We start from the raw sequence: 23,321 nt of genomic DNA, 5'->3' as shown, positions 1-23,321 counted from the left end.
CAAGCCCTTCCAGGGACTCTCCCTGGTGGACCTGTAGACCGCCTGCTGCCCCCAGCTCTTCACATGCCGCATTGAGGACCACACTGTTGGTGCAAGAAGGCTTCGGAGGTGCACTCGGAACATGTCCAGACCTGACCATGGAGGCTGCCTTGCCTTGGGGGTGAACCTGAGATTCTCAATCCCTAAAACAACAAAGTCATGTCCTGGGGGCAGGCTGGCTCTTAACCTGCAAAGGACAGATACCAATGCGAACCATTTTTTTAATGCGGCATTTTCTTTTCACTTTAACTCTCACAGTGACCAAGAACACAGGCCAACAGGCCTCAGGAATACCGCAGGGTGCCCTGCCTGGAGTCGCACACTGTGCTTCCGGTGACGCAGGAAATGCAGGCAGGAGGATCAGAAGAAGAAAGGGCTGGGGTGTAGCCCCGAGCTAGAGCACCCCTGGGTTCAATCCCAGAACGTAAACACACGCCCAACAGCACCATGCATCATTGGGTGGCAGGATCCACCGCGGAGAGCGCGTCCCATTTGTCCTGAGTCCCACGCCAGACAGCTGAGTCTAGCCTGTCAGCCCATGTTCACTCTCCTAAAAGATGTTTTTTTTTAATCTAACTATGGTGGCACCACAGCTCGATGGCCAGAAAGCCACCATTGTCCTCCATAGGGACGTTCGTGGGTGACTGGTCACTGTTCACAAACACCAGCGATGCTGTCTGCTGGTACCCTAAGTCTGTGTTAGTTACACACGACTTCACCTCCAGCAGTTCCAGGCCTGAGGACGGACAGCAGCTCCGCCTCGAGCTGCAGCACCGAGTGCTCCAAGAGTGTTCCTGAAGGGGAACGTGGACCGCCATTCGGAGGCCAGTAATTGACAACAGGGGAGTCGCTGGCCTCCCGTCCTGGGAAGGAAGGTGGTAAACTGCTGTTCGGCATGGAGGAGTGCCAGGCCTGTGGCCCCGCCTTGGCTTCATCATCCGGCTGGGAACAGGAGCAATGGCAGCATCATGAGGTCCTTGTCAGTCTTGGTGGTGTCGGTGGAAAAGTTTTAACAGCATCTAAGGACTCGGAGCCCTCGACCTGGTCCTGTTTTTAGACTCCTCATTGACCATGGTGCCTGGGACTCTCTTCCTCCAGATCCTTCTAGTGGTAGAGGGAACAGACCAGTCCCAGAGTCCTGGCGGGGATGTGTTCCGCTTGCTGTATTTGAACCTCACTCTGTCATGGGCCCATTACGTCCTAATACGTTAAAAATTGTTTGATTTGTGTAAAACATCAAAAAACGGGTAATACAAGAGGTCTGCTGGCTGGCAGCTTCTCTGGTACTACGCGAGGCCTTCTAGGACCCTTGTCTCGGCCTCTGGCAAGACTGAGACGGCAGGTGGGGGAGGAGACTGTATTGAACTCTGGGTTCCCCAGGGTGCAGTGGACAGGTTCTGTGGGTCAGAAACTGTCCCTACGCTTTCCCTCACCCTCTGTGCTGGCTCTTCTGTGGCCTCCTCAGCAGCCCTGCACCTGGCTTCTCGGTCCGCTCTGCCTCACGCAGGACACAGGGCATCCCTCTGCTCCCACCCACCACCTCTACTTAGCCTGAGGCTATGTTGGCACCAGAGCACCTATGCTTCCCCATTCCCTGCCTCATAATAAAGAATTTCCAGCTGGGGCCCAGGCATTGAACCTGGGTCAGGTAGCCCAAGGGTTGCAGAGAGCTGATCGCTAGGCAACCTGGAGTTTGTTACCTGGGTAACAGGTCGGCACTGACGCTGTGCATGGGCATCTTGAACGATGGTGCTCTGCCTCCCCAGATAGATCACATGACCCTGGGTCCTTGCCTTGTGCCTGGTGTCATTCTCCCCTGTGGCCCCTTTTTAATTAACAATTTGAACTTGTAATCATATACTCCGTCTGATAAACCGCCCTGCCAACGCCCTTGAAAGTCTGGCAAGGGAATGCTCACCCGCTTGGTCTGGACTCCTGCTCTGGCACCTGGGGGGACCTGGGATGTCCATCCTGTCTGCATATCTGGGGGTAATGGCCACATGTCAGAGAGCTGGCGCAGGCCTTGCAGCCACCCTGCTGAGAGTCTAGAAACCACTGCATTGGTCTGCACAGAAGGGCCCTGCCCCCAAAATGGTTCTGCTTGCTCTGTGACCCTTCAGGAAGTTTGCTCTGAGTGCCAAGAGCCTCTTGCCTCACTCGTGCCCTTCCCACCACGGACAATGACTCCTCACTAGGTCAGGGAGAGGACTGAGACTGCCCTGGCCACCTGGTTCCACCGAGGGGTTCTCTGGGAGGTTCCTCAGGGCACAAGTCCTCAAGCACTCCCTCATCATGTTTGTTTTGAGGGCCACCTGGTAGCCATGCCCTTGGGGGCCCAAGGGTCTTGGGGCCTTTGTCTGTGGGCTGATGGTAGGCAGTTACCTTCAGAATCCCTCTGCAAAGTGACAGCTGTAATGCAGGCACTCCTCAGTGGCTGTAGAGTTGGCTCCCCAGGGCTTCCCGTGAGCTCCTTGGGAGGTCTTGTCCTCACCCCACAGGCCAGGAGATGCTCCCTCTAGGCCTCAGGGGAAAAGACCATGTCCGGAGCCTGCTGGGTCCTCAAAACATCCCTGCAGTGGTGTGAGGAGGAGCCCTGGTCCTAACCACATGTGGTCCTGCCTCATGTTCCTGCCCTGCCAGGCTCTGCTGCTTCCTACTGCCCTGGCCTGGGTCCCGAGGGGGACACTTGGGACCCTGTTTACCCACCATTCATCCGCTTCCTCCTCACAGGTATCCGCCCCCAGATCATGAACGGCCCCCTGCACCCCCGCCCCTTGGTGGCACTGCTGGACGGCAGAGACTGCACCGTGGAGATGCCCATCCTGAAGGACCTGGCCACTGTGGCCTTCTGCGATGCACAGTCCACTCAGGAGATCCACGAGAAGGTGGGCCACGCTGGTCCTGCGTCACTGTTGCTCTCAAGTCCCCACTACGGGCATCCCCAACATCCCCAACATCCTTTGCCCTCTGCTGTGCCAGGTCACCGGCACACTCCCAAACATTCATGTCTCTAGCTCATGATTTTGCTAAGGACTGGGACTCTGACCTGTGCTCCGCCTCCCTCTGCAGGTGTTAAATGAGGCCGTGGGCGCCATGATGTACCACACTATCACCCTCACCAGGGAAGACCTGGAGAAGTTCAAGGCCCTGCGGGTGATCGTGCGGATCGGCAGTGGCTATGACAACGTGGACATCAAGGCTGCCGGCGAGCTTGGTGAGTACGTAGCTGGCCAGGGAGCCTCACCCAGGGTGGCTGGCTTCGAGGGAGTTTCTGATGTGACACCAGGACCCCTACCCCAAGAACGCACTGCAGCCTAAGGTCTGCAGGAACCCAAGACCAGAGGAGCCCATGTACCTCTGGAGAGGAAGGTGTGGAAGGCTCTGGGTCTCGGGTTTCTTCCATCTAGGGATGGAGCACATACTGTGGGAAGCAGGGCCTAGGTCAGTGCCAAAATTGGCAGCCCCTGCCCAGTCCATGACAGCAGAGAACACCAGAAGCAACAGGTGCTACCCAAAGACAGGCCCTCTGAGATGTGGCACCGCTGGGCACGCGGGGCCCCATATTGTGAGGCTGCTAAAGGACACTTCCAAATGACTAGCATTGTAACCACCAACCTGGTCTGACAACCTAGTGGGCCAAGGGCCTGCCACCTAGCCCTCACCTCATCCCTGTTGGCAAGGTACCAGAGGGCCTCTGGTGCTCCAGGATGGCCAGCCATATGTGCACAGTGCCTCTTGGTCGGCGGGGCTCCATGCCTGAGCTGGAGCACCCCACACGACTGACACTTGTGCCCATGCATTTCCACTAGTGAAGCCCTGGTGGGCCCCCCTGACTTGCACCGAGAACAGCATCCTGGGCCACAGTGCAGCCTTGGCAGAGGGAGCCAGGCCTGAGTGCTGTGCGGCCCTCGAGGCTGCTCCACAGGCGAGGTCCGAAGAAGAGGCACAAGATGGTCCTTCCCCACATCCTGCCTAGCAGTGGCTCAGCAAAAGGAAAAGGGGCCACCCCAGATTCCAGTTTCCCTCCAGGGTCCTCAGAAGTGGCAGCTTCACACATCTCTGCACCCCTAGCATTTGCCTACAACCACAGCCGCCCCATGAGCCCAGCTTCTGAGCCATCTCTGTGGCAGCACAGAAGCTCAGGAGGATGGGAGGCTCCAGAAATAAGTTTAAAGAAGCCTAACCTCCCTGTTGTGTGCAGAAACCTGCGCTCTCAGCAGGGTGGGCTGGGAACCCTGGGACCTATAGAACCTAGGGTTTTCTCACCTCTGGGCCTTGCCTTTGTCCTTTTCAGGGATCGCTGTGTGCAACATCCCATCTGCAGCTGTGGAAGAGACGGCCGATTCCACCATCTGCCACATCCTCAACCTATACCGCCGCAATACGTGGCTGTACCAGGCCCTGCGGGAAGGCACGCGGGTACAGAGTGTGGAACAGATCCGCGAGGTGGCCTCAGGAGCGGCACGAATCCGTGGGGAGACACTGGGCCTCATCGGCTTCGGTATGTGCCCAACATGCAGCTGGCTTGCCCCCAAGGAGCCGGGGATGTCCTGTCTCCAAGAGTTCGCGTTCACAATGATAGCCAGGGAGCAGCGTTTGCCAAAGGAGGGCAGGGCCAGTGCCTGGCTACCACCAATTTGCAGGGGGTGGGTCAGAAGCAAAACGGGGACCCTCAGAGGTAACATCTGAACTTGTAAGCCAAGGTTTGTGCTGCTGCTCGGGATGACAAGGATAGCATTTTCTACTGTTGGGCTGCAGGACAACTAGGCATCTGAACTTTCCCTGAGGCCAGGGGCAGGGTGGGGAGGATACGCCTGGCACATTTATGGGCAATAAGCAGTTTGGTGGTTGAGTGGTGGCCTGGGCTCTGTGGGTCTTGAGTGTTAGACTGAGGTAGCAGCTAGATGTCATTGAAAGATTGAAGCCAGAGGGTGGCGCAGACTATCCATCAGCCTGGAAGCTCCCTTCAGAGGAGCTGGAAGCATCTTCCTAGACCTCACTGCTGTCATGGAGACCAGCAAGCAGCTGCTGGGAGGGTCTCTGGCAGATGTAGTAGGGGGCAGCCAGATGCTATGCTGTTGTCCATTTGGGGGCTAAAATAGGGACACACCCCATCCCAGCTCATGGTGCCTCAGCCGTCCCCCAAATCACAGCCCCAACATGTGCCAGCTCATAACCTTGAGTTTTCCTGACCTGTGAATAGAAATGGGGTGGGATGCACCTCTTGAGGAGGGATAGGGAATGTTCCCCAATCGCTGAGCCTTCAGCTCACGCTCCATGTCTCTAGAGAGTTGGCTTAGTGTCTGACAACCCAAGTGCCCTCTTGCCCCACAAGCCTCTCTGGGGATCTGGTAGCTAAATTGAGGCGGAAGTTGCTGGATGCTTTAAGAACCTCATCAGTTCCTAAGCCCCTCCTGTGGCCTGGTGTAGTCTCTGGCAAGGCTGGGACCCCCTTGCTGGGGTCATTTCTTTGGACGTGTGCCCTTGTCTTCCCATTTCTAAAGGCCCTGGGAGCCCTCTTAGTATACCAAGGCCACCCTCTTGGCTTCAGCCCTGCTTTCTCCTGACCGTAGGTAGCTACTGCCATCTTCCTGGATCCCACACACAAACTGTCATCGTCTCTCTGTAGCCTTCCAGCAACTAGCGGGGACAGAGGAGAAGGCACAGTTGTGGGCTGCCCAGTCACTGGTGCAGCCACCTGTGAGGGACCAAAGGACTGAGCCTGGGAGTATCCACAGCAGTCCACAAAGCCCCACTCACGCTACCGATCAGAGGAGGCCGATGGTGGCTACTCTGGTGGGGGTTCCCTGGAGGCAGCACACATTCACAACAAACTGAAGGAAAAGGCAACTACTGGTAGCATGCTCTAAATTATAAAAAGGAAAAAAAAAAATTAAACAAGAGGCCCAGGCACTTGGCTTCTTTCCTATAAGGACTAGTTTTGATAATTAGGTCTTTCATCAGAAAATCTCACAGAAAAAGTAGAAGCTGGTGAATCCGTGGGTGTTTGTGAATGTATGAAAAACAAAACTGCTGAGAAGTAACACCCAGCCCCCTTCTGTTTAAATGTGGACTTGGCACTTGGGCTGCTTTTCCACCAGCTCCTAGACAGAGCCACAGTCTCAGATCAAAATATGCAGGAGTCAGGAGGGTGGCTAAGGATGGCCATCATGGGAGAAGGAGATATTATCCTGTTGAACATGGACTCCCACCAACCACACAATGGGGTCACTAACCCCGCGTTTTAAGTGTGGCCAAGAGAGGGTTCTTCTGGCACAGGTGCTACAATTCCCAGTACCTTGGCACAGTCCTGCTCTTCTACCCCAGTCACTGTGTCCACATGGTAACGTGAAGAGGTTATGGCTTGCTAGATTATGTCGCACTGATCACATGCAGCTGTCCATCTTGATCAGAATGACTTTATGAAACTTTTGCCTCCAAACCATGGCCGTGTCCCAGTTAGATGGAGCTGTAGCAAGAGGGAGACTTCTACCAGCAAGTTGTCCCTCAAACACCGGCTTCCTGTTTGGAAATGTAGGTCTTCCCTTGCTTTTTCCCTGCCTGCATATTTGAAAAAAGTGTTTTAAATTTTACCATCACTCTAAGCCCTAAGCATCCCTCATCCCATTTTATTTTGAAGCTGAAAACTGTTCTGGGAAGCAGAAGCTGTGTTGAGGGGTCTACAGGTTTGTCAAATCATGGCCACCAGGGAGCAGGGGATACTCTCTTGCCTGTTATGTGACAGTCTCAGACTCCATGCTGGAGCCAGACATGAGGCTCTGCTGCAGGACAGGGCCAGGCCTGGCAGACACACACCCTGCCTCAGAGTGAGTTCAGCCAATTTGTAGGCTCAAGGTGGACAGTAATGGTCAGTTTTGACCCTTGTACTCCTGGTAGAAGCAAATCCAAAGGCAATTAGTCTGGAGAACAAATGTTCCCTGAAAGATATTGAGAGCAATAAAGTAATGATGATAATGAGAAGCCTGCTGTGCCAATAAGTGGTGAGGTAAACGAAATAGGAGACCTTTAGTGATGGGTGGGTCCTTAGAACATTTAATTGGGTATAGATTTGAAAATGTCCTTTAAAAAATTCCTACTGTGTGGCAAATATAAGCAACAAGCACTATGGCCTTGACCAAGGACACCCATCCCCACTTTGACCCCATTGGCCTCTGGGGCATAATGCTGGCTCAGATACCACTATGTCTTGGGTGCAGTCCTCTTGTCATCTGCTGCTAGTAAGGATGGTGACCTCAGGCTTAAGAAGTAATGAGCAGCGGGTTGGGACAGCACAGGGCAGCACACAGTGCCCCCAGGAGATCTCACTCACCTGGACCTTCTGTCTCTGCACAGGTCGCACGGGGCAGGCGGTTGCTGTTCGAGCCAAGGCCTTTGGATTCAGCGTCATATTTTATGACCCCTACTTGCAGGATGGGATCGAGCGGTCCCTGGGCGTGCAGAGGGTCTACACCCTACAGGACTTGCTGTATCAGAGCGACTGTGTCTCCTTGCACTGCAATCTCAATGAACATAACCACCACCTCATCAATGACTTTACTATAAAGCAGGTAATTTCAAAGCAGACATCCTCAGACCCTGGACACTTCTGTCCAAAGGTAGTGGCACCTCCCTTGGGCAAAGAGGGAATGGGAAATGATTCTTAGACACATGGTAAACCCACAAAGAAGAGTCCCTGGGACAAATCCATGCTTGGGGTGGCGGGAACGTGGGGTGGCCCACAGCTAGCCCAGGGCCCAGCTGGTCCCCCATCACTCTTCAGGCAGGCGAGTAACCACACATCCAACCTCCTGTCAGTATCAACAGAAACTGACCCCTGGCCCTCATCTATCACCAAGACCTCCCATTCCCATCCTTTAGCTGCACCTCTTATTAAACCCGAATTCTAGAACCTGCAGCAGCAGCGGCAGCAATATATAACTAGCTTCTCTTTGCTCCCACAGATGAGGCAAGGGGCATTCCTTGTTAATGCAGCCCGCGGTGGCCTGGTGGACGAGAAGGCCTTGGCGCAGGCCCTTAAGGAGGGCAGGATACGAGGGGCAGCCCTTGATGTGCATGAATCGGAGCCCTTTAGGTGGGTGTGTGTCCAGCCTGACTCTAACGTCCTGCCAGGAGTGTGGAGGACCCAGACCTGACCCTCTACACTTTAAATCTGAGGCACTTTACTAGGCAAGATTTTTGGGGGTAGGACATTCTGCAGATGAAGATTATAGTCTTTCTTCTGAAGACTGCGATGTTCTTGTTTGTTTAGCCAAAAGATCCCCCAAAGGTCATCAGAGAAGGGAGAGTCGAACACAATATGGTGGTTTGGAGCTGTAGACAGCAGTCACTTCTCTGCGGGCATATTCCTTCTGGTTAGAGGAAGGCAACTCTGAATAGAATTGGCCTTTCTTTTTCTGTCTGATCCTCCTGTTCTTATAGTTAGGGGCTAGGATTCTATAACATTCCCCAATGAAATACAGCACAGAACACACCCACTCCACAGAGCCCCCCAGCTGGTCCATGTGGCCCCGAGTTCCCAGCTGACAAGTACTACGGTCACCAGGTCTTAACTTTTCCCATTTATTGAATGCCTTTGCATTTGTCTAGCTTTGCTCAGGGTCCTTTGAAAGATGCACCAAATCTCATCTGTACCCCCCACACGGCCTGGTATAGTGAACAAGCATCACTTGAGATGAGAGAGGCAGCTGCCACAGAGATCCGCCGAGCAATCACAGGTGAGCCCTCCATACCTCCAAGCCAGCTGCAGCCCAGCTGGTGGAAAGGAGAAAACAGCCACACAGCGGAGCTCCCCAAGGGCTACAGGTGGCTACAGAATGAGTTGTTATAGTCAATAAATTGAATTGTGTGTGAATTGGGCTCAAATTCTGAAGTAAATTTCAGAGGAAATCCCTTCCCTCTAGCCTCAGCCACTGTACTTGTTACAAACTGAAGAGGGCGACCCCCAGAGATGGGCGGGAGGTTCATTTTCTTTTCCAGCTGAAGGCTCTCTGCACCATAAGCCTCCAAGTAATATTGAACTCACTGTGACTGCACTCTTTGCACATGATTAATTTTAACCCTCTTATCTCTAGGTCGCATCCCAGAAAGCTTAAGAAACTGTGTCAACAAGGAATTCTTTGTCACATCAGCTCCTTGGTCAGTAATAGACCAGCAAGCAATTCATCCTGAGCTCAATGGTGCCACATACAGGTGAGAAGAGAAACTGAATTTGTCTTGAACTACTAGCATTGTGCCCTTGGGGACAAAAGGAGGCAAGAAAAGCCCAAACTTGCAGTGATTTTGGTAATAAAGAAAAATCAGCCTTTTATTGGGAATTGTGTACATTATCCTCACTTTTGATGCCAAATCCCATAGAATAAACACAACTTGAAGGAAACAGTCACTCAAACTGGTATGACCACCATGCCAGGAATCTCTCCTTCTCCTGAAGCCACTGTAAAATCTGTTTCTAGAAGAAAGACTGTCAAGGGGAAAGGCCTGTTTATTCTTGCAAAAGAATGTGAAAATCAACTAGGGACAATGGCCTTTTCTACACACACACAATCAATAATAGGTGCATGGCTGTAATCCCAGTGACCTGGGACACTGAGGTAGTATCACAAGTTTAAGGTCAGCTTCAGTAACTTTCAAAAATGGCCAGTGATATAGCAAGTCAAGTGTCCCTGGGTCATATCCCCAGAAAGGGGGTGGGGGGAAAATGCACGCAGTTTGAATAAACAGTGTGACTACTGGGGGTGGACAGAAATGGGCTCCCTGAAGAGAGCAGTAATGTCCTGTCTTCTGTCCCCTTCCCCACCCTAATTACTGCTGGGTTTCAGCAAAATGAAAGAACACAGGAGGAGCTGCAGCCTTGCTCTAACCTGGGACCTCCCACCCTTGGCAGCACTTGCATTTATGGCCAAATAATTCTCTTGGAGTCATTCTGTGCATCCCAAGGTGGTCAGGAGCCTCCCGGGCCTTCACTCAATAACCATCAGGAGCCCCTCCTCTCTGAAAGTCTCTCCAGACATTGCTGCTTGTAGCTACTTCCAGGTCACATGGCTCTGTCTCCACTCTGCCTCATAAGCACTTTGAAGTGTCACGTCACCGCTTATGCCCATCTCTGAACCAGAATCAAATTCACTCCTGTTGGTGGCTCACCCTAGGGATTCCTTAGCAGTTTAACTGTGGCAACCAGGGCCTGACAGCTTGGTGAGTGGGACACTCGTTCTGAAGCACCTATTTATCCCCTTTAAATATATTGCCACCTTGAGCCTAAGAACTGTGTGTCCTGCCTGCAATGTAATGTGAGCCCATATCTTGGCATGCATAAAATGGCAGGAGTTTAGCTAACAGCAGGTTACCAGTTTGCTGCTGTTGTCCCAGTTCACAAGAGCAGCAACTTGAGAGTATGTGCCACTAATAAAATGACCAGTGGCTTCCAAACCACAAATTTCTCAGTTTTGGAGGCTGTCAGGACAAGGTGCCAGCAAGCTTGGGTTCTGGTGAGAGTTACCAGCTTCTCTCCATGTCCATTCATAAGGGAGCTGACTGGGGTACTTATCTGACTCATGAGAAGTCTTCCCAAAGGTTCTAAATCCTAGTACCACCACCTTGGGGATTAGAATTTGAACAGAAGGCTTGGGAAAAGAAACAGTCAATATTAACAGCCACACTTGATTTTTCCGATAGTACTTCATAATCTGTTGGCAAATCACAAAATCAACCCAACTAGTGAACACTTTCCTAAGTCAGCCAGAAAATTCAGAGCCTGTTGGGTCACAGCATGGATAGGTATTTGCCCATAAAAGTCTTTGGCAAAAAGCCACAAAATTAAAGGTCTAATGTTGTGATTATCCCTAGGGGTGGATTGGGGGGAATAGAGGACAACAAATTTCCTGTAATACCTGAAGGGCCAAGAGCTTTTAGGCACTCTGCTCACTCACAAGGCCCCTTTTCCATGTGCTCCTTAGGTATCCGCCGGGCATAGTAGGCGTGGCTCCGGGAGGACTTCCTGCAGCCATGGAAGGGATCATCCCTGGAGGCATCCCAGTGACTCACAACCTCCCCACGGTGGCACACCCTTCCCAAGCTCCCTCTCCCAACCAGCCTACAAAACATGGGGACAATCGAGAGCACCCCAACGAGCAATAGCAGAGAATGCTGAAAGGTAATCATTCAGATAAACTTGGGACCAAGAGACAGTGAAAATGGATGAACTAAGAGAAGGAATTTGACAGTCTTTTTAACTGACCCTGGACATATGCATCGTTGGTGTTGCAGTGTTAAAAGCTACAAGAGCTAGAAAACTGAAGATGTCGTCTGCTTCCGGAAGCGCTGAAAGAATAGGACGTGATTTATTAACGACCAACTTCTGTTATTGTGTGTTAAGTTTTCCATCTGTGCATCAAATCACAAAGAATAAATAGAGCTTTTTCCTTTATCAGTTCCTTGGGCACAGCAGGTCCTGAGCACCTTGCTCTAGAATGTTGCATCAAGAGTTCCAAACATCAAAATAAAAAAATATTAAGAGGAAATCCCCATCTTATGACTCTAGTCCCTTTGGTCTACAGGGGCTTGTTACCTCTTTTTGCTAATAGGAAGACAAAATTGCTACAAAAATGGGGAAAAAACTGTTTGCCTGTGTTAGACACCTGCACGCATAGGATTGAAGACAGTACAGGCTCCTGTACAGAAGTGTCTCCCTCACAGCTGAACTGCATACCGAGCAGGCAAGTTGGTTGTAAGTTCAGTTGTACCCTCTGATGATGCAAAAAAGAAAAAAAAAGAAAAAAGAAAAAAGTATTAAGTTTCACAAGCTGTTTGTACTCAAATATATTTTCTCAGTTTCAGATCCTCAGCTATTTTATTGAGTGGAAAGTCTTGAACTGCTAAGGGTTCAAGAATAATGTTGCATTTCCTTATGTCTCAGGAAACACTTTTTATGGTAACTTGTCAGATTGTCTATGAACAAACCCACTTTTTTAGACATTGATAAATTCTTTTCTTCACGTGATATTTTATACAAGAACACTTCAGATGTGTTATTAGATGTGACTGATTTTAACAAATCCTATTAGATTTGTATCAACTAGTTACATGTTCTATTCATAGTCTTTTGTGAATCATTGCCTTTTTGTTTAAAAAGATGGCCTATTTTGAGCCTTTGTATAGGTACATTCCTGTTTTTGTGACAAAAGAAAAACTTTAACCTGTCCCAAAAGGAAAAATGGCTATCAGAAGTATGTTTTGTTTTAGTGTGAGTTACCGTTACTGTACTTGTTTATTGTAAAAGGTGGACATTTAGCGTTCAGTGCAGTTTTCAATAAAAAGTAATTAAAATTTCTGCTAAGCTCTGAAATTCAAGTACATCTCACCAATGTAAAAGTTCTCTACTTGAGATGTTTAGAGGTAACTGCATTGTTCGCCAATTCCCAACTCTGTTACTCCAAGGTTCTACCTACCTATTCCATTACCAGATTCAAATGCTGACAATGTTCTACAGCATTTACCCAATAGAGCAAGACCTCACACAAGCCCATCACTGCTAAATCATCTAACCCTTTAAGATGCAACACTGCACTGGAACGAAGTCAATTCCAGAAAAAAGCTGTTGAAGAAATTCGGTCTTAATCGACCCAAAAATAGAACTGGTTCACACATGCCAATGACATAACAACTGATTTACAAAGAAGTATTACTCTGAGAACCATATAGTTCGTTTAATGGATCTTTCTTTTTAAATAACTAATGTTTTTTAAAATATGATATGAAGGCCCACAATTCCAAGGTCAAACTCCCTCTGAGCTTTTTCTTATCCTTCTCTTCTGGTTAGAGAACTGTTTTTGCTGTGCTCTGCTCAAACGCAGGGTCTCACAAATGCTAGGTAAGCGCTCTACCACTGAACCATATAGTCACAACCCACAACATCCTGTGGTAAGGCATCACCCTCCCTGGCCTTCTCTTATCACTCAGGTAGGCAACCCCATCCCTACTCTGCTGTGAAACTACCTTAAACTCCCATGGGAGACAGCTTCCCAAGACAATAGGTCAAGTAACTATCTTTATAGCCACTTACCAAACAGATGTTGAAATGCACAAAAAGACCCCAACCATTTGTGCACAAAAGTTATTTTACCTTCACATGTTCAGAATGGGATGGGATGAGACTACAAGTCAAATAGAAAAAGGCAGGTGAATCCGTGGTGTGCCTGGGTTTTGTTTAATTAGATTTCAGTTGCTCAGACAGTTCTTTGGAAGTTATATATATAATAATTGAATCCAAAGAAGAACAACAAGAATAGAAGACACCATACTGATTTTACCCTAGAAAAAAAAACCATGAAGTTAAGTCCACACAATTCAGGCATTATTATTCACAGTCAACCTAAAGACATTTATGTCTGTTACCCAGCCATATATAATCTTTGCCACTCTATCAGGATAATTATGGCTGTTGAATAGTTCAAGAGCTTAACATAGCATTGATTTACCAAAAAATTTGGCCTTTAACAGCCAGCCAGTCTGTTGTGAAAACCACTTAAAAGCCCCTTTTCCTGTCTGAAACCTAGAAAATGGAACCAGATATAATGCTTTCCCACAGGGAAGAATGTTGTACCCATCAAACTAATCATAAATAAATAAAGAGGGAACTCTGGGGAAAGGATACCTAGCAGCTCAACAATGAGTGCAATGCAGGCCCCAGAGACCAGATGCTTTCCTAATGCCTCTCTTAGGCACTCTGCCTTCCCAAGTGAGGTGGCCAAACAACTAGAACAGGATCTGTGACCCCTGAAGAATCCTCCTTATCCATGAAGAACAGTTAACTACAGATGCTATTCTAAGCACTCAGAATGACGGCCCCCGCTTCTAAAAACTTGGCTATTACAAAGAAAAAAGGAAACCACAGTCAATTTGTAAGAAGACAGTAACCACTTGGAACAGTACATTCACCATTATTGTAATATACCAAAATTCATTGATATGGAATCATACTGCAAACATGACTCTTCCTCACAGGTTTTAGCATGCAGCAAAAATGATCCCATCATCCTGGGAACACTTTACTGAGTGTTTGGAGAGGAGAAAGAACCAAAGACATGACAGGTCATGGGTATTTTTCGGTTTTTTTAGTATCCCAGCATCAAATTTGAAGATGGGCACATTTCAATACCATCTAAACAGGAAGCAAATATTAAAAGGTTTTCACAGCCTTTTCATCAAAGGAAAGTTAAAACGTGTCTATGTTATTTGCTTCTTTGATAATTCCTTGCCATATCAATAGTTACAAAATGCTTGTCAGGAAACTAAGTCTGGTGTTCCTGAGATCAGAAATTTTTACCCAGTACTGAATGAATGTATACCTGAAGTGGTCAAATAATACTTTTCATAGAAAGTTTTTCTACACAATAATTTAACTTATTAAATAATAAGAATGGCCACAATTAACCAACATGCAAGAGTTCTTGGACTTACAGAGAATTCATACAATGCACTTACCACCTTATTGCATTTTTTAAAATCTTTATTCTGCACTGAATGGTATTCCCAATCAGTCTAAGCAAAGGCACAGCCTCCTAACAGCATTTGCTTAGAGCAAAGGTGATAACAGGAGATGGGAAGAATCCAAAGGTTCTCTGCATGGCAATTTAGGAGTAGAACAATGTGGATGGAGCTGAAGGGAACAAATTTGACACGATCTACTCAGTGAGAAGTGAGCCTGCTCCCTTCCCTTCCCAACTGCTGCCCAGAGTCTGGGGCAAGAACATTCACTTCAGGGCATTCTTCCAGACAAGTCCACAAGTATCTAAATGCTCAAAGGAGCAAATCATAAAACCCAAAAATGACAAATTTGAAACTAAAAACTCTCCAAGGAAGCTATGAGGTTCACTCAAAGATTATTAGCTTTTCTTGTAGTTTGTTCCTAAAAGGTTTGATTTTATTGGGCACAACAGGAACTAAATAAATAAAATATAAGCTTATTTATTATGTTTTGCTGTGGACAATTTGTACAAAGTTTCCAAATCTCAGACTAAATGTAAAATGGATCTTTTAAGGTGAAAATAGAATGCCAGGTTCTAATGAAGAGAACATCTCAAAGGAATAAGAGTGGTCTGCCATGTGCTTTTTTGTAAGTGCCCATGCCGGAAAAAAGTTTTCTCAATATGAAGATGCTGGTACAACTTTTCCTATTACACAATTTCTTACACAACCACATGCATTACATTTATAGACAGATTTACAATTTGAAAGAAAAAAGTTCTGTCTTAATAAAATTAGTTTTTTGTTTTATACAAACTGTAGTTCAACCAGTTCTCTTGTCTCCTCATGCAGCAGACGCATTAATTATCTCCACTGGGTGTGGATCAGAAAAATACTTCTGAGCAGATCCTGCCAGATTTGGTTCATTTCATGCTATACACTCTGCTTGGAGCACCAAGCTAACTTGGGGGTCATCACAGATTCTGATGCCTTGGTCTTCTGCTCCATAAGTTTTTCTTCATTCATCTTCATCATCTTCATCTTCCTCTCCATCAGATAGGGATGTACAAGGCCGGATCTGCCGGTAGCGGTCAAGCCATTTTTCTACCATCTGTGTGACCAGGGGGTGATTCCGCCGGCGAGAGCTTTTCTGCATAGCTACCAGAACTCCCCCTTCAGTCACACAGCAGTCCAGCCACTCCCTGAGCAGTTTTTCTTGCTGTTCCTCATTACCTAGCTTTTAGAGGAATGTGAAGAAAATGGGAAAATACAACATCAGAGATTTAACAGCAACCTACAGCTGGTAAGACAATTAGGCCAAAACAACAAACTTTTAACATGTTTTCAACCTCATAAAACTAAGTCTAATTAAATTTAACATATGTCAGTGGGGAAATAATCAGAAAAGGCCAGAGGGAAAAACATCCCAAAAGATCATTTGTTTCACAGGATAGCAAAAGGCAAACAAATCACCAAAAAAGTCACAGCTTCAAACACCTAACAAGGTAAGTTTACTTAGTAAATTATGAACAGGCTTAAATTGCACGTTGTGGTCTTTCTTGTATTTAATTTTTTCCCTTCAATGTTGTGATTATGAACATTCTATGATCGTTACTAGTTCACTGAATAAAAGACCAATAATTTTACAAGAATACGAGTTTTCTGAGAGAGTGTTCTTTTGTACTTTCTCACCACCTCCCCTGCTCAATCTACATGTGTTTGCTTGTGCCTATATCCATAAGGCACTGTGCCCCAGGCATCTAGCCTTGGCTAATCAGTGTTCCTCTTCTGGGCACACTGGCTGCTGGCTTCCCATCTCACCCTTATCACCTCATCTTGTCGCCTATCCTCTTTCCTCCTTACCCTCTTCCCCTTAATGTAACTGGCCCTGCGATTCCTGGAATTCTATTCCTCCAAACTTGAAGATTCACTTCACCCATGACCCTATTGACTCACAAATCCCTCAGTCTTGCTTTTTCAAATTCCTCGCTATGCTCCCACAAAGGAATTTTGAAATGATAATTTCAACGTCTGACCAACTAGTATTTACAGAAAGCTGCAATCATTACAACCACATTCAGAAATTTATCTGGCAGTACAGATAAAACCACACCTGAAAGGCACCAGAGATTGGATTCTGCTACAAACAGAAGAAACATGCTGCTTACCTCCTGTGCAGAAAGAAAATGCACATGGAGTAGCTTTCTTTCACTGTCAACCAGAGGCAAAAACGTGATGGTGACATCATCATCGGTGTTCAAGTTAGCACCAGCACCTCGGTTGCCATAGCCATCGTTTTCCATGGCAACCAAAGCAGAGAAGTGGCCCCTTGTGTACCCCAGAGCAATAGGACTTTTCCAACAAAAACTCTGTTCCCACAACAAAGGCAGATAGACTCCTGGGAAAAGGCAAAAGAAAATCACAAGGGTGAATACCTCTCATTTCGCATGGCCACTGTTCTTGCTGGTAGCCAAGAGTCACTCTGACCACCTCCCCCATGACTACTTAAGGATATGGTGCAAATTACATCATCATAGTTAAAAAAAAAAAAACTTATGAAATGCTCTAGAATAATGGCTTACCTTGAAACCGAGTATATCCTAAAGTTTCTCCCCGGAAACTCTTATAATATTTTACTCCATAAACTATAATTGGTCGTCTAAGAATATGGGCAAGGACAAAAATGTGTGTCTGTTCCAAACTTGCTCCAGGCTGTACAGAACAACAAAAAAGGCATGTTTTCTTTAAAACATTACCAATCCTGGAAAAGTGATATATAAAAAGCAACACTATCTTCACAGTATGACTTTCAGTCCATTTTTAAGAAAAACAATATTGGCAAGTCAAAGCAAAAAAAAACCTTAATAAATATAGGTATTATTCACTACCCACTCACAAACCTAATAAATGAGGATACACATTTTAAGAAGCCCCTTTACTAATCCAGGCTCACAACTCTCCTTCAATCTTGGGAAACAGACTCAAACAGCAAGGGGGCTTCCTGTGATCACATCGTGATTAACTGTGAAAGTACTAACTACAACAAGAAAACAGTGAGCTTTATGTCATAAATCATTAAATGGAAGTAACACCTAACTCAAATTGTCATATCCAATGGGTTTATCTTCCAGTTAGTGATGCTGACAACACATGGCCAATTTACATGTTAGATGTTAATTGGTCACTGTGAGCCATCAAATGGCCCAAAGAGAAGGTACTACTCTCTCAACGTTCGAATGAACTATTATGCATGTATCTTGACTTCGTGGTTTATTATGCTGAATATACCTCACAAAATAAAAATAAAATTAGCATGAAACCAAGAGTTTAATAAGTGTGTCAGGCTATGGACACACCACAATGAACCAACCAATCTTATCTATTAAAGAATGTGCAAGCAAAATTATCATGAAAAGTTCACTCCTGCATCAATTAGAAAGAAGTCAGTCCTGCCAGTGGCAATTAATTCAGAATAAGCCAGACTGCACCTTTTCCTTTGCCTATATCTCCTGGGTACAGCCTCACCACTGGGGAGCATTCTGAAGAATGTGCACTTCTTCCTCAGGGCCTGACAGCTCAGCTCCACCATGCAAGCACCTGTCATTGATTAAGGGATCCTGGTAAGGTCTCACCTAACCTGTAGGTAAGTAAAATAGGCATATGGAAAGCAACCTCAAGACCAGGGTGCTCGAGATCACTGCACAACTTTTCATTTTGACTTGATATAACATCTGTTACTCGAAATTCTGCAGTGAGGACTTCCTATGCTCATGTATTTAATAGCAGTCACGCCTAAAACCCAAGTTGACTGGTGCCAAGTCAAGCACCTTTCCTTGTACCACATTATCCCAATATGGTTTGCCCAAGCAAATCAGGAACTTTGACTACATGGCTTACCTTTCTCATAGACAAGCCTTGCTTACCTGACTAGCAAGAGAGAGGATAAATGCCCAGTCTTCTTGCCACTGTTCTTCTCTTAAGGAAAAATGTAAACCAAAGCTCTGAGAATACCAGGATTCCCAATCTTTCCAGCGTGTGTAAAACCTACACAGTTAAAACAAGAAACCTTCTATAAACCCTACCTTTAAATATTTCTTTAATGTAATCTTAAGGCAATTCATAGACCAATTTTACATTATTTGCAATATCTTTTTCAAATTAAAAATGCTCCCATTCTGTTAGCAGACATCTTTTAAAATATCTTCAGCCAAAATTTGATCTGCCACCCACCAAATTTTCACCAAACACTAGTAAAGAGAACAATTACTTTCAATTTTCTATTACCAGTTTACAAGTTAAAAAAAAAAAAGACAATCAACATCATCTGAGCCTATACACAAAGAAGTCACATTTGTCCATTGTTATATCACTACTTTTGTAAACAGGAAATATCCCATATTTATAAAAATATCAAGATCAGTGCCCTGAGATTTCTTTCTATAAAATCAAATATGATGATCACCTAATCAAAAAAAAAAAAAATCAACAAAACTAAAAAACAATTCCTTCTTTATACTATCTAGCCTTTAAAATACCTCAACCTAGTCAATTAGTGGGTCACTGGCAGACTATACTACTACTAATAAAAAAAAGTATGCTTTTTCTTTATATCAAGAATAAAACTAACAAAAACCAGAAATAATTATGCTCAAAACGTTGGTTTAGTCTTACAAAATAAGTTGGTCAAAACCTCTAAAGTGAAATAGACATTTAAGTATGTTCAGGGCTGGGGTTGTGGCTCAGTGGTAGTGCTTACTAGCATGTGCGAGGCACTGGGTTCAATTCTCAGCACCACATAAAAGAAATGAATAAAGATACATAGCAAAAAATGTGTTTAAAATATGTTCATCTTTAATGCACTGTTTGAATTCTAAAAACCGATTTTCAAGCTTAGGTCATTGTTTTTTGGAGTGGTAGAAATTAAACCCAGAAACTTGCACATTCTAAGCACTCTACTAGTGAGCCACATACCCAGCTCCTTAAAAATTTTTTAAAGACATTTTAGTCTTACTTTTAATATTTTCATGCAACTGTATCTATCCACATGATAGCACAGGTACTAACTACAAGTATTTGGAAAGAGCACAGTTACATGCATTATTTATTTGTCTACTTCCAACCAGCATTTCTGGCAGTTTACCCTGAAAAAATGTCACTACTCCAAGCTGAAGATAATTCTACCAAATAACAAAATAGTAATCATTCTAAAAGACTTGTACTAAACTTTTATTTATATTAATTAATAATTTATATTAATTACCCCCAAACATTCCTCTGAGAAACTGTACTGACATGAAAGGCAAGTACAATGTTGTACATTCAGTCTTGAGAACTCAAGTCAGCTCAAATCATGGATATCCAACAGAACTTCACAGATAAAAAGGGTACCTAGGCAAACAGCGGCTTAAGAAGCGCCCATATACAATGGGTTGCCTCCTCCAAGACCCTAGACTTCTCACCCTGTCTCATTCTACCTCCCTGAAGTGCTGAGCTCAGTAAACAGAGTTGTCAATGAACCCCTTTTCTCTTTGTTAGATAATCTTCACCCCCAACTCTACCCTTCAAATAACATAAGCATGATCCTGTGATTACTTCACTCTATGCAACATTCTATTCCTGAACTCTGAAACACTAGGCAAAGACATCTCAAGGCAGGCACCTGAGAATGTGGTCCCAAGGCACACCTAGTTTGGGGAATCCTGTCCATATGACAGTTCTGGATCCCAACTCCTAAAGCATCCTTTCAGAGTGAGGACAACTTAGTGAAAGTTCTGCTCCAACACTTCCTGGTGGCTGTAAGCAAACAGCCTTGTTTCTCGTTCAGATTACAGTACTCTATTTCTGCCTATCTCTGTGCTACACTGACAACTTCAAATGACTCAGAAACACCTAAGAATTCCAGTCATAATACAAATACTGACAGCAACTCCAATCCAGAAATCACTGACTGCCAGCTCTGAGTTGGCCCAAAGTTGTTATTATTACTAACCCCAAAACAACAACAAAAAAACCAATTAGGAGACAGACGTGGTGGCACAAACCTCTAATCTCAGCAGCTTGGGAGGCTGAGGCAGGAGGATCAAGAGTTTAAAGCCAGCCTCAGCAAAAGTGAGGCACTAAGTAACTCAGTGAGACCCTGAGTTGTAAATAAAATACAAAATAGGGTTAGGGATGTGGCTCAGCAGTTGAGTGCCCCTGAGTTCAATCCCTGGAACCCGAAAGAAAAGAAAGAAAGAAAAAAACAATTAGGAAAAAAAAATAATCTGCTGAAATTTACAAGGTACTTTCAACCTTACAACGAGATCATGGTGTTACCATCAGAGAAAAAAAATTACAAGGCTTTTTTAAAAGGGCATTTGCAAAGTTGTAGACTGATCACAGTCCAGATCTGCTGTTCCAGCTAGGAAACTAGACTTCATCAATACCAAGGAATAACACAAATCAATCTTATAGGGCAGTCGCATTAACCAAACCCATAAGGCAGATCTGTAAAACCACAGAGCCAATAACTGCCATCATGGGAATTAGACCATTCTCATCCTCTCAAAGGCAGGCCAAATAATCACCAGACTACTGCTTGATAAAGATGCAATCTGACAAAGACAGGCTAGGAAAACTGAACATTTAATGGCATCAGGCTTACCTAACCTGATGAATCCCCCTCATCATAGGAATGGTCTTGCCCATACTACCAGATCAATCCATATAGCACCCACCTCTCCTGAAAGGCACAAAGCCCTCTTTCCTGGACAAAGACTAAAGGACTAAACCATCTGCCTGGGTGACAAATTCTTTTTTAGCATATTATATATCCAGTCAAGGTTTACAATAGGCTTGCCAGTCAGGGAGCTATTTTGGTTTTTTTCAGGCAATCACAAACTTCTACTCTATTGCATTATGCTTTGATCTTCAAATTTAGTTCTCAAATACAAGAACATATAATTACTTTTTCTAACAAGCACTAAGTGTCAAGCTATTCCAGGTACTAGATCTTCTACAATGGGGGTGGCGGGGGGATCCCTGTTCTCTTTATATTCTAGACTTCATGTAAACCCTAAAATATAACAAAATGCACAACTAGTAAATGCTGAAAAAAACGCCAAAAAAATGCAAGGATAGTAACACTGCCTGAAGTAGGACCACTAGCATTACTCCTAAGCATTCAATAAGAAAAAACAATTTTCATACTGATGTTAAGAAAATTAGTAAGAGTTTTTAAATGGTTTCTATGCTTACCAATGAGTAATTAAATTGAGATTCTTTGAATCTCAATTTTATTACCTATGAAATGATAGCTAAGTGAGATAATATATTCACAGAACCAAGAAAATACTTAGGGTAGGAAAATCACAAAATTATCTCTTGTGCTTGATAACACGAGTGAATTTATACTTCAAGAATAACAAGACTTGACTGACTGGATCCTAGGTTAAAATATAAATGACATTTTGAGACAACTATAGAGAAATTTGACAGTGGACTATATGCTAGACAACTAAATCAATGTTGATTTTCTTAGGTTTCATAATGTTGCAGGAGAATATTCTTGTTCTGAAAAGATGCATGTTGAAATACTGAAGGGTAAAATTTTGATGTCAAAAAAAATCAGTACAGGGTAGCATTTAAACAGATGAAGCACGTGTGCCAAAATATTAATAATTGGTCAATCAAATAAAAGAGACATTAGGTATATCACATGGATTTTTATCTTTTAAACTTTTCTGTGGATTTGAAAATTTGCAAAATGGGATTTTATAAGTCTCTTCCTCAGGAAGAAAAATAGCTTATAATATATAATTATATATAACATAATTCTCTTAAAGTTGAAGATAATATGATACCAGTAAGTACTCAAAATTATGAGCAAAGGTGGTATCTTTTTTTTGGGGGGGTGGGGTGGTATTGAAGACTGAACCCCAGGGGCACTTTACCACTGAGCTACATCCTCAGTCCTTTTTTGAGATATTGTCTTACTAAGTTACTAAATTGCTCAGGCTGGTTTCAGTCTTGCAATTCTTCTGCCTCAGCCTCCTGAGTCACTGGAATTATAGGTGAGTGAAACTATGCCCAGCCCAATCAGTATTTAAGTCTATAAAACTAACAATGTTATATTAGAAATGTTTAAATACACTGTTTCTATTTTATGGAAATGAATAGTGTTTCCAGTTTAAAGCTTCATCTGTTTCTATTTTAAACCTCTGATAAAAGGTATAAAACCACTGGGGTACTGGGGTATTCAACCAGTCTTCATTTCCAAAACCCAATAGTTTTGTTCTTTAGTTTCTCAGAAAATAAACTGAGCAGAAAAGTACCCCACTACTACAAGGAAATGATCCAGCAAATCCAGTCCAGGTGGAACAGGGAAGGATGCCAGCTCACCAATGTGAACAGTCATGCAGGCTGTCATGCAGGGCTTTCCGAAGCACCGAGTCCTTGTCATAAATACCCCAGGTAGCTTGTAGTACTGAGTCAAGTAAGCAGTCCCCTGCAGTTCGATTCCAAAGGGCATACAGTCGACTATCCAAACGTGTAGCCAACTCCAAGGACCAGTTTATAATTGGGGATTCTTCTTCTAACTCTGAGGAATTTAAATAACATATTCATTTTTGTGCCTATGTGGTTACAAAATATTCAGTAGGGTGAAGAATCCATCTTTTACATGTAAAAGGTAATTTATTAATAAATACCTAAATAAATTTGATCAACTGAAATAGATTTTTAGTAGTTAAAACATGGCTCTGGAATATTTATTCAACTTCAAAATTCCTTATAATTTTATTTTCTAAAAAATGTTGAATACA

The 23,321-nt window shown here is 44.8% G+C and overlaps 2 protein-coding genes across 7 annotated transcripts in view; one reads left to right on the top strand and one right to left on the bottom strand.

The window, feature by feature from the left end:
- The window catches only part of Ctbp2 (C-terminal binding protein 2), a 91,174-nt gene extending 78,789 nt beyond the window's left edge, over positions 1 to 12,385 (top strand). For all 3 annotated transcript variants that reach the window (XM_015498379.2, XM_015498378.2, XM_015498381.2), the window contains 8 exons: positions 2,770 to 2,924; positions 3,109 to 3,253; positions 4,334 to 4,540; positions 7,393 to 7,607; positions 8,001 to 8,131; positions 8,647 to 8,774; positions 9,132 to 9,249; positions 11,013 to 12,385. In XM_015498379.2, the coding sequence (XP_015353865.1) occupies positions 2,787 to 2,924; positions 3,109 to 3,253; positions 4,334 to 4,540; positions 7,393 to 7,607; positions 8,001 to 8,131; positions 8,647 to 8,774; positions 9,132 to 9,249; positions 11,013 to 11,193 (1,263 nt within the window). In that variant the 5' untranslated portion in view covers positions 2,770 to 2,786 and the 3' untranslated portion in view covers positions 11,194 to 12,385. The remainder of the gene's footprint in view (positions 1 to 2,769; positions 2,925 to 3,108; positions 3,254 to 4,333; positions 4,541 to 7,392; positions 7,608 to 8,000; positions 8,132 to 8,646; positions 8,775 to 9,131; positions 9,250 to 11,012) is intronic.
- A 2,160-nt stretch (positions 12,386 to 14,545) lies between these two features.
- The window catches only part of Zranb1 (zinc finger RANBP2-type containing 1), a 48,094-nt gene continuing 39,318 nt past the window's right edge, over positions 14,546 to 23,321 (bottom strand). For all 4 annotated transcript variants that reach the window (XM_048791367.1, XM_048791369.1, XM_015498376.2 and 1 more), the window contains exons 6-10: positions 22,900 to 23,098; positions 18,444 to 18,564; positions 17,103 to 17,232; positions 16,689 to 16,918; positions 14,546 to 15,757 (exon numbers count right to left, since the gene is read on the bottom strand). In XM_048791367.1, the coding sequence (XP_048647324.1) occupies positions 15,539 to 15,757; positions 16,689 to 16,918; positions 17,103 to 17,232; positions 18,444 to 18,564; positions 22,900 to 23,098 (899 nt within the window). In that variant the 3' untranslated portion in view covers positions 14,546 to 15,538. The remainder of the gene's footprint in view (positions 15,758 to 16,688; positions 16,919 to 17,102; positions 17,233 to 18,443; positions 18,565 to 22,899; positions 23,099 to 23,321) is intronic.

This window comes from Marmota marmota, unplaced genomic scaffold (assembly GCF_001458135.2).
Source record: "Marmota marmota marmota unplaced genomic scaffold, marMar, whole genome shotgun sequence".
NCBI classification, from domain to species: Eukaryota; Metazoa; Chordata; class Mammalia; order Rodentia; family Sciuridae; genus Marmota; species Marmota marmota.
This window is presented reverse-complemented; position numbering and strand designations above follow the sequence as displayed.